General features: G+C 34.6%; 1 protein-coding gene across 2 annotated transcripts in view; it reads right to left on the reverse strand.

The window, feature by feature from the left end:
* The window catches only part of CBLB (Cbl proto-oncogene B), a 66,805-nt gene extending 53,538 nt beyond the window's left edge, over positions 1 to 13,267 (reverse strand). The window contains exons 1-3 of one of the 2 annotated variants that reach the window (XR_014492446.1): positions 12,695 to 13,267; positions 11,969 to 12,144; positions 4,485 to 4,735 (exon numbers count right to left, since the gene is read on the reverse strand). Coding sequence is in view for 1 of the 2 variants with exons in the window: in XM_083362028.1 (XP_083218154.1) it covers positions 4,485 to 4,735; positions 11,969 to 12,136 (419 nt within the window). In the remaining variant the exon portion in view is untranslated. The remainder of the gene's footprint in view (positions 1 to 4,484; positions 4,736 to 11,968; positions 12,145 to 12,694) is intronic. The other variant, XM_083362028.1, reaches the window with a different exon arrangement.
* Between the last annotated feature and the right edge of the window lie 918 nt (positions 13,268 to 14,185).

Genomic DNA, 14,185 nt, shown 5'->3' on the forward strand with positions numbered 1-14,185 from the left:
TGAGGGATTTCTTGCATGTACAGCCCAATTTTAAAACACCCACAGCATCTCAACAGGATTTAAATATGGGCTTTAATTTGACCATTTCAGAAACCTTCACTTCCTGGAATGTTTAGGGACATGGTCATATGGCAAGAATGACTGAACTTTTGATCGAGCTTCAAACATCCGACAGATGTAATCACGTTATCATCAAGCGCTCTTGGGTACAATGAAGAATTCTATGGTGGATTCTGTGATGGTGTGCCATCCAGACCCTGTTGCAGCAAAGTAGTTCCAAAGCATAACATTTCTACCATCATGATTTATCGTTGGTAAGTGGTTCTTCTGGCAAAATGATATCATTGGTTTTGTTTAAACATGTCCTGTAGTATAGTGGCCAAATAATATTATTTTGCCTTGTGGAAACCAAAAGAAGTTGTGATCTCTGCCTATATCTAATTTGTGCAGTTTTTTTCTAATAGTAGGCTCATGAATTCTGATATTAATAATGGTGACAATTATCTTTATGTCACACAATAAAAGTCTGTGATTTTTAAAGACTTTTTTCAACATCCTGCGTTCTGTTCTTGGGGTGAATTTGCTGAGACAAGCTAAACTTGTTTGAAATCTCCACTTGTACATGATTTTTCAGATAGTGGAATGACTGATATCCAATTGTTTGGCAATCTTTTAAAATCCCTTCTGAGGGTCATAGGCATCTTTAATTTTCTTTCGGAAGGGCTCAGAGAGGTCTTTTAATCTAGGCATGGTGATATCACACACGACAACAAAGAGCAAATCAAACAATGTCTCATGTTTAAATAACCTTTCTTGATCTAATCTGCATTTATATATATTTAAATTACACAATGGAAAATAAAATGTAAAAGTACACATTTGTTATATTTACATCCTCTTTATATACTAATATTGTTAAAACAAAGATCAAATATATGTATGTTGAAATATGTTACATAGAAAAATGTCAATGAATATATTTATTCAATTTTTCAATGGCACAGCTGTCTAACATTTTTCTAAAATCACATCCCATATATTTCAGCTTAACTACAGGTATAAGGCTAAATGATCATCCAATATACTTTTGTTATTAACCAAGAGTTTCATGATTTTCAATTAAAGAATGATCATATAATTCTTCCCATTTTATTATATAGTTGAACTAACATGTATTTTGATGTTTCCAGATGAAAGAAAAACTGTACTAACATTATTGTACAAATCTTATTGTGCAAAACTTTAAAATTAAGATGTTTTAATGACAAAATCAACATAAAGTTTCTGAAGCAGTTAGCATTAATTCTCTTGTGCTCATACAGACACTAAAAAAACCACTCTACCATATAAAATCTTTTAGAACTAGACAAGCAATGTGCCACTTCAAAGTGATTGCCATACATATTTGTTTATTCCATCTACTTCTTACATAAATAGCCAGACTTTTATATTTCAAATTAAAGCAATACGTTGTAAGTTATTCAATGAAGTTAGTATCATTTGCTCAAAGTCTGACAATGCTTAGGCACCAATTATTTTGGTCTTAAGTGATTGGGTACATACCTCCTGGAAAAGTATAAATTCTGCAGCAAAATATTTACAGCTCTATCTATATTAACAGAGAAATGAAGGAAGTCTGAAGCTCCGAGACTGAGCTAAGTGATAACAAATCAGCAGCAGTTTATTGATATATAGTTTTTTTTTAAATTTTAACAAAATTGTTTCCTTGTTCATATTTCAAATGACAATGTCCCATTACCATTTCAACAAACCATATATTCATCAGTTTCAGGGAAATTATTAGGAGATGATTACAGTACAAAGTTTTATTGAAATGGTTTATTGATTTTATTAACATTTCTATATTAAAGACAAATAAACAGAATCTGAAATAAGAGCTTTAGGGGCTTTCAATTTTGTTAGTGTATTTCTAATTAATTAAAATATTTAAGTTACTAAAACATATTGAGAATGTAGTTGAGTTGATGTGTTATTAATCCAAGCATTTGCAACATCAGATTTTTGTTATTCAATAAATTAGTGGATCAATTTTATTGTGATAAAATTCCTTCAAATGATATTTTCTTTATTTGTGAAAAGAAAAAAATCATCCTCCCTCTATTGATGGCAATAACATTATCATCATCTTTCTGTTAATACATCCCCTTGTACACTAAAAAAAGAAAATCTAAGTATACCGATACTTTCCTCTTGATTTGCAGTGCCCTTGCTACTTCCACCAGACTACTTCTGTACTCAGGAGCATATGTAATAAGATATTTCATTTGGGAAGCAATTTAAGTTATCAGTCTACTTTTGCCAATTTAAAATTGCTAATGAAGACATATAAGTGGTTGATGGCTTCCATGCTTTATGATCTATCATCAAGAGTAAAGGAACAAACAGTCATAAAATATGCCACAAACCAGCCATTGGTAGAGTAGGACATGAAGGCTGTAAAAAAGGTATTCAGATACCATGTTTCTATATCTGCATCATTTACCTAAAAAGTGCTAGCTGACAGAATGCGCCCAATCTCTGGGACACATGGAATTGAAATTTGGCAAATTTTATAAAATACTTTATGGTATAAAAATTATCAAAGAATTTTATTAGAATACAAAATGTCATAAAAAGTCTCCTGTGGTCAATACCTGATTTTTTAGTGTACTATATAGTTCAACATAAGCTACTTTCAAGGCAGATTCTCAGTGAATGTTTAAGAACTTTTCATGTATATTAGAAATTCTGACATTCTTGAAGGCAGTGAGGAATCTGGTAAGGAAATATCTCTGAAATGATAACCCAATGAATCACAGATTGTCTAGTTATTCAATAACACTCATGTGCTCTGTATAGAGCTCAATGTAGCATCTCAGGCATTAATATATTTTCACCTGTGCTTTGAATTGCCATTTTCACTTCTCATGGCAAAACACTTATACACAAAATTTAAGCAGCTTTATAAATGATACAAAACAATAAAATATCTTACAACAAATGCAAAGCAGAATAACTTCAAATTACTTAGCTTGCTACCTGAAGTGTAGCCAATTAGTGATAAGTGACTTAACCTTTAAATATAAAATTATATCCATTTGATGTTTTACTCTACTTATTATGGGGGGGAACCCTACGCTCTTTCAAATATGAAATGATGGATTAGGCCACTTTAAAGTCAAAAATGAAGAAAATCTTACATGCAACACAAAAAGGAGAGAAGTACTAAGTTTTTCCACTAAGTTCTTCCACTTCTTCATGCTTGCTACCCACTTTCCTGTCTCAAAGTCAAAAGGTTTTCCTCGTTTTTCAGCATTTCTTTCTCAAAGCAACACCCCTAATTATCTACTTAGTTATTAATTTTATCCAAAATAGGAATCTTTAGTACAGGGGTGTCAAACTCAATTTCACTGAGGGCCGCATCAGCATTGTGGTTGCCCTCAGGGGGCCGGGTGGGTATGGCCAGGGTGGGCATGGCCTACTGGGTGGGCGTGGCTAGCGTGCGTATGGCCTACTGGGTGGGCGTGGCCAGCTCTACATCGTTGGCATCAAGGGTGCCTATGGGGGTCTGGGCAGGAGTGGGACTGATCTGAGGGTCTCTGGCAGAAGGAGGGACTCTGGGCCAGGGCCAAGGCAGTGGGGGCCATTCCCTTACTGTTTCCAGGATGGCTTCATGGGCCGAATGAAACCACTTTGCAGGCGATCCGGCCCCCGGGCCTTGTGTTTGACATGTCTGCTTTAGTATGAAAATGTTTTCTATAAATGAAGTTAACACATTAAATAGGTGGGTACTTTTGTTCCTGTATTACAGAAATTCTTAATTTTAAATAAAAACATACTTGGTACTTATTTTAAATTATGTAATGGCTCTAGCCGACAAAAAAAAAAAGATGGCATTAAAAATTGCCCCAAGCTGTTAAAGATATTAAGACATTATAGTTATTAAAATAACTCGCATTCTAGTCACTATTAACATTAAAACTTGAAATATTAACTAAAGAGTATATATTTTAGAGTATGATCATTATTTCACATATATAGAAATACAGTTCCATAACAGACTTCAACAATATCATCTAATACTATTAACTCACAGGGAAACAAACGTCAGCACTGACATTTAGAAGCCTTCCCAAACACATAACTAAACCTCAATTGGTCTTAACTGAATATGCAAAACTATTTTAAAAACAAATGAAACTAATGCTATCAGAAACTGGTATTTCCAAACAAATTAATCTTTATTTATCATAAATATTCTAAGGATCCATAATCAAAACTCAGTTATGGCTCTCTAGGAAAACACATCAATAGGCTATCAAATTGAGCAATACAAATTTGCACATACATTAAGACGTTATGTATTTTCACTCTGAATAGCAACAGAAAGTCTGATAAATTTTGTTCAGAAAGTATATAGAATGTTCCTAAAGAGAAAAAAATCTAAATATACACTAAAAGAATTAAACAGTAAATTCTCTTACCTGTCCTGTGACTGTTCCTCGTACATTCTTTCTTTTCCCTCCTTAAAAAGTCTTATAGCTCGTTTTGACTTTTTCATCAGACTATCAATATAGATTTTAAAATATTCATTTTCACTGAGCTGTGCAAGTTTCTGGTTGTCATCATACTTGCTCAAAATAAGTCGCAAATGTTGGTATGTATCCGGCAAAATGTCAAGTATGTAAGGTGGGCTATTTTTCAATTGAAGTTTGGGATTCTGACACAGTCTGACCTACAATTAAAGAATAATTTACATAAATTTAACATTTAAGTTCACCCAACTCAAAATTTATTGTACATGAGTAAGACAATGGTGGGAAGCTTACACCTAAGTTATAACATTACCTGGAACTCAACTGTTTAATACAGAGACCTGTTATGAATGCAGGTCAAAACACTGTTGATTTCTATCTGACAACATCTGTAGAAAGAATTTTAGTATTACTAATCAACAAAGAGGAAAAAAATAAAAATAACAAGACGTAAAGACAAAATTGTACTAAAATCAGACTGCCTGATTTCCTCATCATATAGCTTAATCAAGATACTTAAATAAATATAGCACCTTGCTGATGACACCTCAAAACTGAGGAAAGAACTACATTCATCTCTTTTCTTCTACGTATTTGTTTTTATATTTTCCTTCCATTACAAGCCATAGGAAAGATTTAACTGTTCACCATCCTGATAGATTTCAATTCCCAATCCAGGCATGGTACAGAACTGTTAATCTATTTAAACCACAAATCTGTCCAAACACTTGTTACCATTATTATTTATTTTCTGTATATTTACTTTGTAGAACTCAGTGCAGCATACATAGTGACCCTTCCTTCTATTTTTCACCAAAGCAACTTTGTAAGGCAGGTTGGGCTGAGAGAGATTCCTCCCAAATCACCCAATGGGATTCCATTATATATTATTTGTAAAATCATTTCTCATTTTTCATAAAGAAAATAGTATCCAAATACAATTATCTTTATATTGTCTTTTATCTTATTAGCAAGCTTCTCAGTCATCAGGATTAGATGGTCTCCAAATTCAGCAAATAAATACATAATGTATTTTAACTTATTGCTGTAGTTGTTGGGCATCTTGTTTAATTTGTTTTAATATTTGCATTCTTGTTTTTAAACATGTATTGCCCTGTTCACCGCCCTGAGTCCTTCGGGAGAAGAGCGGTATACAAATAAAATTAATAATAATAATATTCTATTTTTTTTAAAAAAATGTATAGAAATGTATAGAAATGTATAGAAATGAAAACAGGTCTCTGTGTGACTTATCACACAGATAAGTCAAAACCTTACACATGTTGCTTGTGTGTAGCAAGTATTCCATCTGACTAAAGAGATAGCAAACCCTATGAAAGAAAACAGTTCCTCTTTCAGTAGCTTTTCCTTTACCCCATTGGCCAATATACTTAAACAGAAGAAACAGAACAGCTACCTATATCAGTAAAGTTTTGTGCAAAGACCAAAGCCAACTGAAAGAAAAAAGTATACTGTCAGTATTTTGTCTTTTGCCATATGATTAGCAAAACATATGTTGTGTGCAAATAATATACACAACTTACAACCATTCATTTAATGATCATTTGAAGTTACAACACTGAAAAAAGCAACTTACAACTGGTCCTCATATTTACAACCAATGGCTCATCCCCATGTGAAAAATAAATTAGGTTACTTGGCAACCAACATGTATTTATGAGGGTTGTAGAATCCCCAGGTCATGCAGTCACCATTTGAGATCTTCTCAGCCAGCTTCCAAAAAGCAAAGTCAATGAGGAAAGCTAGAGTTGTTTAACAACCATGTGATTCACTTAACATTGCAGTGATTCATTTAACAACCATGGTAAAAAGGTTATGAAATTACTTAATTCCCTTGCATGGCAATAGAAATTCTGGTTCCAATTATGATTGTAAGTTGAAGACCCTCTGTACCAAGTTTCCTTCTCAGCTAGTGCTACATTTCAGCTATTGTATAGCTATTTAGTCTATTTAAATGCTTTAATAAATAAACTATTACAATATTTCATCTGAAATGAATCAGTCCAAGGATCATATTTGGGATTTCTGACCTTATTTTATAATTCAACTTTCAGATAGTGGTATTATTTTATAGTTTCTATGATCTAGATGATCTGAAAGCACACCCATTTTGTAATAACAAGATGTAGCAACATAACATTTTAACAAATTTAATTTGTCATGGGAATTTTAATTCCCCATTAAAATATGTGCACTTATTTTCTGAAGTATCAAGAATTCTTTAGTCTAAAGATTGAGTACGTATTTTGGTATAAAGTGTATAATTAAATAATAGGCCACATTTAGCTAATAAGAAACTGAGGGAAAGTATCTTTGCCCCATTTTAAATGGCCAAGAATTCTATTTCGTGAAAACTCAACTTGTTTAGATTTTTCAAGGAACAGAAATAGAAATTCTACTCACATACTTCTATAAAATGTGGATATCTGACTGTATATGCACCATGGAAAGCGGCCTTTTTAAGTCTGTTCTTAAACAGTTCTTCATAAGGATAAATTTCATTCTAGATTAAGACTGCACTACTGCAGAAATCTGAACCAGCAGAAAAATTTCATCCAGCAAATAAGGAGCAATAATTTCTTTAAAAATGTTTCATTGATTATATATTTTATAAGGAATGAGGTCAAAAAGCCATGAAACAGTTTTTAAAGTATGAAAACTATAAATTAGGCATTCATACGGATCTGTATGAGTAAAAAGCAAATTGGCCAGACTTAGTAGCAAAGATACTACATTAAAATTTAGTAAACATATACTTCACCACAGCTAAGAATTAGCACAGGAAATCAGAATGGCCTCACACCCTTTACACCACTTCCTCCTGTGCAGTTAATGACTTTCAGGTGCTAAAAATTTGGCCAGAATAAAATTGGGTCAGATGGATGGAGGGAGGGATGGAGATGGATGGAGAGACAGACATCAACTAACTATTTGTGCTGGTTTACCTGACAACAAGCAGATTCAAAAATATTTTAAGAATTTTTTTAATGCAAACAATTAGATCATATAAAAAACCATGTGCTTTTTAGCAAAATTAGAACTGAAAATAAAATATCAATTTGAAAAAACAGTAATTTATTGATGACATTTTAGTTTGTTGAGCTGATAGCTGCAATTTGTCATGTTTTGATAACTTGGTTTTCTTCATTCAATGTTTTCAGAGTGTAATTCTCCATTTTAAGAGATTCTTCAATAAAAGTGAAATAAATAACAAATATATATTTTACTTGCAGAGAATTCTATATGAATTCTGTCCATATATGAGGAAAGCATTCAAGTTGGAAGAGTACTGGACCAGTTTATAGATTGTTTTATTCATTACTTAACAAGGCTGTGTCATTTCACACTGACCAGTTTACAGACCATAATATATGACTACATATCACACAAAGCCCCATTTCCCAACCCACATTACTTCTTAATATAAACTCAGTCACAGTCAAGGTATAGAATTTGCTATCACAAGATGTAGCAACAAATCAGGAAAGTCAGAAATACTAATTTGAATTTGGGCAGGAGACGAGGGAAATATCAGTGATGTAAGCTAGACTGGTATCATAGAAATAAGTGCTGGATAACAATACTTACATTTTGTTGTGAACTATTATTTATTAAGAAAAGCAAGATGCAAAATTATACATTGCCTATTTATAGAACAGATTTTAAAAGCTTTTAATTATGCTTATATATTAGATGTTTCAGTTTAAAAATATTAACATGAATGGAAATACCACTTCAAATATGTAAGTTTTGTATCACAAGAATACATCTCTCCTCCATTCAGCTTTCAAAAGATCTTTCTGACAATCATGATGTATATCAGAATGAGAGATTACTACATAGGTTATCATAAGATTGAAAAAATATTCTAAATTAGATGGAAAGGAGCACAATTTTTAGAAAAAAAAATCAAATATCAGAACAATACGTTATTCAAAATAGCACACTGAATTGCAGTGGGCAAGGGGCAAGCAGGACACTGGAAGTTGTTTTTGAACTTCCATATCTTAGAACCTTTCCCATTATATGAAGGCTCTTAAAAATCATAATGATGGAAAACATATGCTATTCGAAATAGAAAAATTAAATGTTTTTATCTAGTTTTAGTATCAGTTTTAATATTAAAATATCATTGAAAAGCTTCTCAAAGTTTGATCCCAAGAGTGATAGTGTTTGATTAAATATAGATCACCTGAACACTTAAACAAATTTTAATGCCTAATTTTCTAAATCCAGGCTTAATTGATATATATTCTGCCATTTTATATGGGGGTGTATAGGGATGGGGACATGCTGCCATGTCTGCAAAGAATTTCCTGTACTCTCAAGTTTTCTGTTGCAGCACATAACCTTATTATCCCAAACCATCTAGTATCCAAGAAGAAACTTAAAACCATGAGCTACAAATTTAAGATGTGCCAAAAAATCTTAGCATATGACATGCTGCAGAGATTTAAACTTGAAAGATATATCGTACTGGAAATTTCTCTCAATTCAGATAAATATTACAGGTAGTCCTTGACGTACAACCACAATTGAGCCCAAATTTTGGTTGCTAATTGAGACATATACGCGAGTTTTGCCTCATTTTATGACTTTTCTTGCCACATTTGTTAAGTGAATCTCTGCAATTGTTAAGTTACCAACATGCTGGTTAAGTGAATCTGACTTTCCCATTGATTTTGCTTGTCAGAAGGTGGAAAGAGATAATTACATGACCCTGAATTTTGATCATGTGACCACGGGAATGCTGCAACGGTTGTTAAGTGTGAAAAACTGTCCTCAGTCACTTTTCTCAATGCTCTTATAACTTCAAATGAACTGTTGTAAGTCGAAGACTTACCTGCATATAAGTTTAATTTAGAGGATGAAGAAAATTAAGATGAATTTATAACATGAAATTAAAAAAATATTCCCAAAGGATACCAAATTTAAAGAGCAAATCTGGTATATTAAATACATATTTCATTGACCATTGTTTTAGAAAAATGTAAAAAAACACCTAATTTTCAGTTGGAAAATGATAAAAAATAAGTGTTTTTAACTTTAAACTAAATAACCTTGTATTTTCACATACAAAGACTATGGGAAGGAAAGAAAACATTTTCGACATCAAATAAATGATGTTGACCAAATTCATAAACATGACAAGTATACGGATCAAGCCCATAATTCCACATACCATGCTAACTCATCAAAATAATATCAATTATAAGTTTTAATATTCCTGTCGCTGATTTGTGTTTTAAGGTTTAAAACTACCTCTTCTTTAAAATTAAAACAACCAACAAGAGTTAATTCAAATTATTTTCAAATCCCAAATCCATTTAAAAATATGGTCCCAATAAACTTTTTCCAGAATACATTGCAGATGTATTGGGAACTGCTCTGGACTATTTCCACAGATATGTGCATGCACAAATTGCTGTGTGTGCACTTGCACAAAAATATACAAACTATATAAGCCTTAAAAATGACATGGCTGCTTCAACCATTTGAAAATATGGGTTAATTTATAATACCATGCTCTTCTAAACCAGTTCTTTTGAAGAAATTTTGCAGCTGTAATAATTATTGTAATATGTCTTGAAATCTGAAGTAAACAGGCAAGGTATAAATGCTTTAAATAAAAACTAACACTGAAGAGTAATATAGTTATATTGTGCATTTAACGTACAGCCAACTCTCATGAATGAAGGCAAATGTACCTGTCCCAGGATAATGTTGCAATATTGAATTTGCATCTGTCACCGGGAAGTGTACACCATAGCCAACTCTTTAAAAAATATTTTTACTTTGAGAAATAAGACCACAATCAGCAGTCAAGTGGTTTTGCAAAATGCCCCACATTCAATTTTTGGTATTTCTTGTCAAAAACATCAGAACAGTAACAATGTGAAAGATTCAGGCTTTAATAGGCTAAGTCAGACTGTAAAGCATTTTGAGTTGGTATAATCAGCTTATTATATTACATTCAATGTAATATAACTAGAATTGCATACTTATGTCCTGTAATTTGCCAACATTTAAAATTATAATATTTCACAGAATTATAGAGTAGGAAGAGTAACTGAGGTCATCATGTCTAACTTCCAGGTTAATGTTGGACTCCAACAAAAGTTTATACAGCCAAGAAGGGTATAACCCACAACTTCAGCAGATAATTGTTTTCACTCTTAACAGTTTGTACCTTAAATAAAAGTTTGTTACTTTAAAACTATGAACTAAATGTAAAAGTGTAATAAAAAAATAAAAAAAATACAGATTTGGAACTGACAATGACTTGGCAACTAAATAAAAAACTTACAAGTCTAGCACAGGTTTAAATCAACAACAAATTTATACTGGCATTTTAAATTCTGAACTGATTCTAAGAAAATGGGTTGTTATAGATATATGTTTTAATCCAAGTTATTGCCATAATTTTGGTAGTACTATCTTTAAACAACTTTTACAAGATACCCAAAGTTGGTAGCACATCAGGATTCAGTTCTGGAAAAAGCTGTAACTATCTTGCCATACAACGGTAGTGGGAATAATATAATTTATAAATCTATAAGGAACCTGTGTGTCTTGATGACCAACGCCAATGTTTTAACTGTTTGTATTAGGTCTACTTCTCATCTAGAATCCATGAACTTTTTCATGTAAACATGTACTATGAGATAAATAGACTGGTGGCTTCTTAAAAATGTTTTATATGCTATGTGTAAGAATACTACATAGTTCTATGCATTTAGCATTTTCTACATACAATTATGTTTTATGAATGCTACAATGAAAGCACTTACACAAATCTATGTGTAAAATGTAATTTTCAAGGATTGAAAATGGGCCATTGTACTAAGCTTATCACAAATGCTGCACATATAATTTTAAGAACATCCTACCTGCATAACAATACACATTTTTGTTCAGGAAAAATTCTCTCAACACCTCCTATCTGTATTTCATAATATATTTTATTCTCCAATGATGAATATTTTTTTAAGATTTGGTTACATAATTATTTTATTGGGCAATTACAACTAAGGGTAATATTTAAATTGTTTATCTGGTCAAAATAATAAACCTACTTCTTTTTCAGCAGATTTGATTACATGCATATTAACATAATTAATGATTAATGTAAGAGTGGATCTCAATCTGATTGCCTGAAGTTTCATTTTCAAGGAAACAGTACAGCTTAAGCCAAAGTGGTATATATGAAACAAACTGCATATTGACAAACTTACAGTTGAGGAACTGTATATTTAAAGTATATTTAATATTCTTCTTTTATACTGAGAATAAATATAGCTAAAGGCTAAATAAGCATGTAATAGCTATCATGAACCTGAAAACATAGATTGTCTTGTCTAATCCATCAATAATTCCTGTGTACACATTACAAATATAATTTACAGACTCACCACTTTATCCATTAATTTCCAAGTTTTTTCCACAGTCCTGCGATCAGCAGCTGCCTGCTTGGGGGGGCCAACTGCATCCTGAATAGCATCAATGAATCCCAGAATACGCCCTTTGCGGGGGTTTCCTCCTCGGCCACCTGGGTTCCGGCCATTGAGGGAATTGGCCATCTGGGAATCTTAAATTTAGAAAAGAAAAAAAATGTAATGCTATGATATTGTTGGTCTCTCTTGCCCAACCATAAAATATATCAATACTGACTTCACAGTCACTGAAAGAAAAAAATATATGTAATCTATACTGGGAGTTTTAACTTTAGATGCGGAAGAAGCAGAAAAACCTGGTAATCTTTGTCAAGAAAGAAATCTGATCAAATGTCACTATCTGTTAATCGAGCACGTTTATGGAAATATACAGTTTTAATTGCCATGCACATTATGCTACTTTTTTTCCTTCTCTTTTTATACCTTTAAAAATGTTATCAGCCCACCGTCAGTGTTTACGCTCACTTTTCCACGTTAAACTTACACTTTCACACAAATAATTCTCTTCACATATGATTCACAAGGGACAAATACATCTGACGAGTAACAAAGGTTTTTAACAGCCATATTACCAACCTCCTTCCCCCACCCAGCATCTGGTAGCAAGAGGAGAGGTGAAAAAAAAATTACATCTCTTATTATACCATGTATATATAATAGGACAGATACATTTAAAATACGTACAAGTCCGTAACTGTACGCGACACTTGTCTACGGGTACCGTTCTAGTTTTTTAAAAGCACCGAGCAAATAAAATCAATTCCAGAATGGAAAAAGTTGCTTTTGTAAATCCACAGTATCCAAGATTAGTTGCCAACAACCATCAGTCTCCTTGGCCTTTGCCTGGCCAGAGTTGCGAGAGGTCGAAGGTTAGGCAACTGTGTCCCCAAGAAGTGCCGCCTGGAGAGCTTTTCTGCCGCCTCGCTACGATCTCTTGTTTTCTCTTCTCCCTGCCTCCCCTCCGGGCACACAACAGCCCGCGGCGCAGCCCGTCTTATTAAATCCCAGCAGTTTTCCGGGTTCCGGTTTCTTGTTAAGCGCTCTCCGTCCCTCGGAGCAGCCCGAGCAGTCCGCAGCAGCACCACGCGACACGCCTTAAGCCTCCGCAGCGAGGCCGGCAGAACCAAGAGCGATGGGACGCCTCTCCCCCAAGTCGTCGCGGTTGCTGGGGTTCCAGAAGGAAACATGGGTAGTTACTTCGCCACCGCGGGCCCGTTGCGACGGCGGCGGCGGCGGCGGCAGCAGCAGCAGCAGCGCTGTTCTCGCCCGCTCTTGCTCCTGGTTCGGCGGCGCCAGGGTAAGGGGCGTGTGGGGGCGGGCTGCGGGGGCGGCGCTAAGAAAAGGCAGGGCAGGCGGTGGCGGCGAGACCGGCTGCAACTTCAACCTTCTCCAAACGGCGGGCTGGTTGCCTCGGATTGTCCTCGCCGTAGCGGACCTCTGGGATTAAGAAAGCCGCCCGCCGCCCGCGCGCTAAAAACGGCTCGCGCCGGGCCTCCTCTCCCCATCCACCACCACTCCCCCTCCCCCGTTCTAACGGTATTAGGGTTCAGTTCCCAGATGTTGCCCAATGAAACGTGAGCGCGCGACAGGAAGCAGGCGCCGGGGGGTTAGGGAGGGAGAGCGAATTGAAACAGGCGCTGGAAGGACTCACATCCACGGACCCCCGGGAAAGGAGACTTCGCGAAAGGAAAGGGCGGCAAAGGCACCGAAGTCCTTTTCTTAGCCCTCCCTAGTACTTAAAAGAAAATTTGCAGGGCAACATTGTGCGTATGTTGGTCCTCCAGTGCCTGATTGATAAAGTAAAGGGCCAATGGGAGCGCGGGGAAGGACTTCCGGCTCTGCGCTCTCCTCCTCCTCTGACTGTGATTCATGAATCAGTTGGAAAGATGAAGCCGTGGGCGACTTTGGGACTTCTGCAGAACATCTGCAAAAGGGCCGGAAGTAACCCTTACGGAAAAGAGACTGAAAGGATTTTTTTTTTAAAGATGACTTGTATAAGTAAATAGCTGTTGATTACGATGCTGGGGAAATGGTTATATAGTCATTAAGAGAAATGGTATTCGTAGCCCTAATCTTGATGTATTTTAATAGTCCTGTATTTCCTCACTCCTCCGCCCACGCATGGGCTTGTAAACCAATATTTAGAATAATGTGTCATATTGTCTACCAAATTAG

The sequence above is a fragment of the Vipera ursinii genome, assembly GCF_947247035.1.
Source record: "Vipera ursinii genome assembly, chromosome: 4".
NCBI lineage: Eukaryota > Metazoa > Chordata > Lepidosauria > Squamata > Viperidae > Vipera > Vipera ursinii.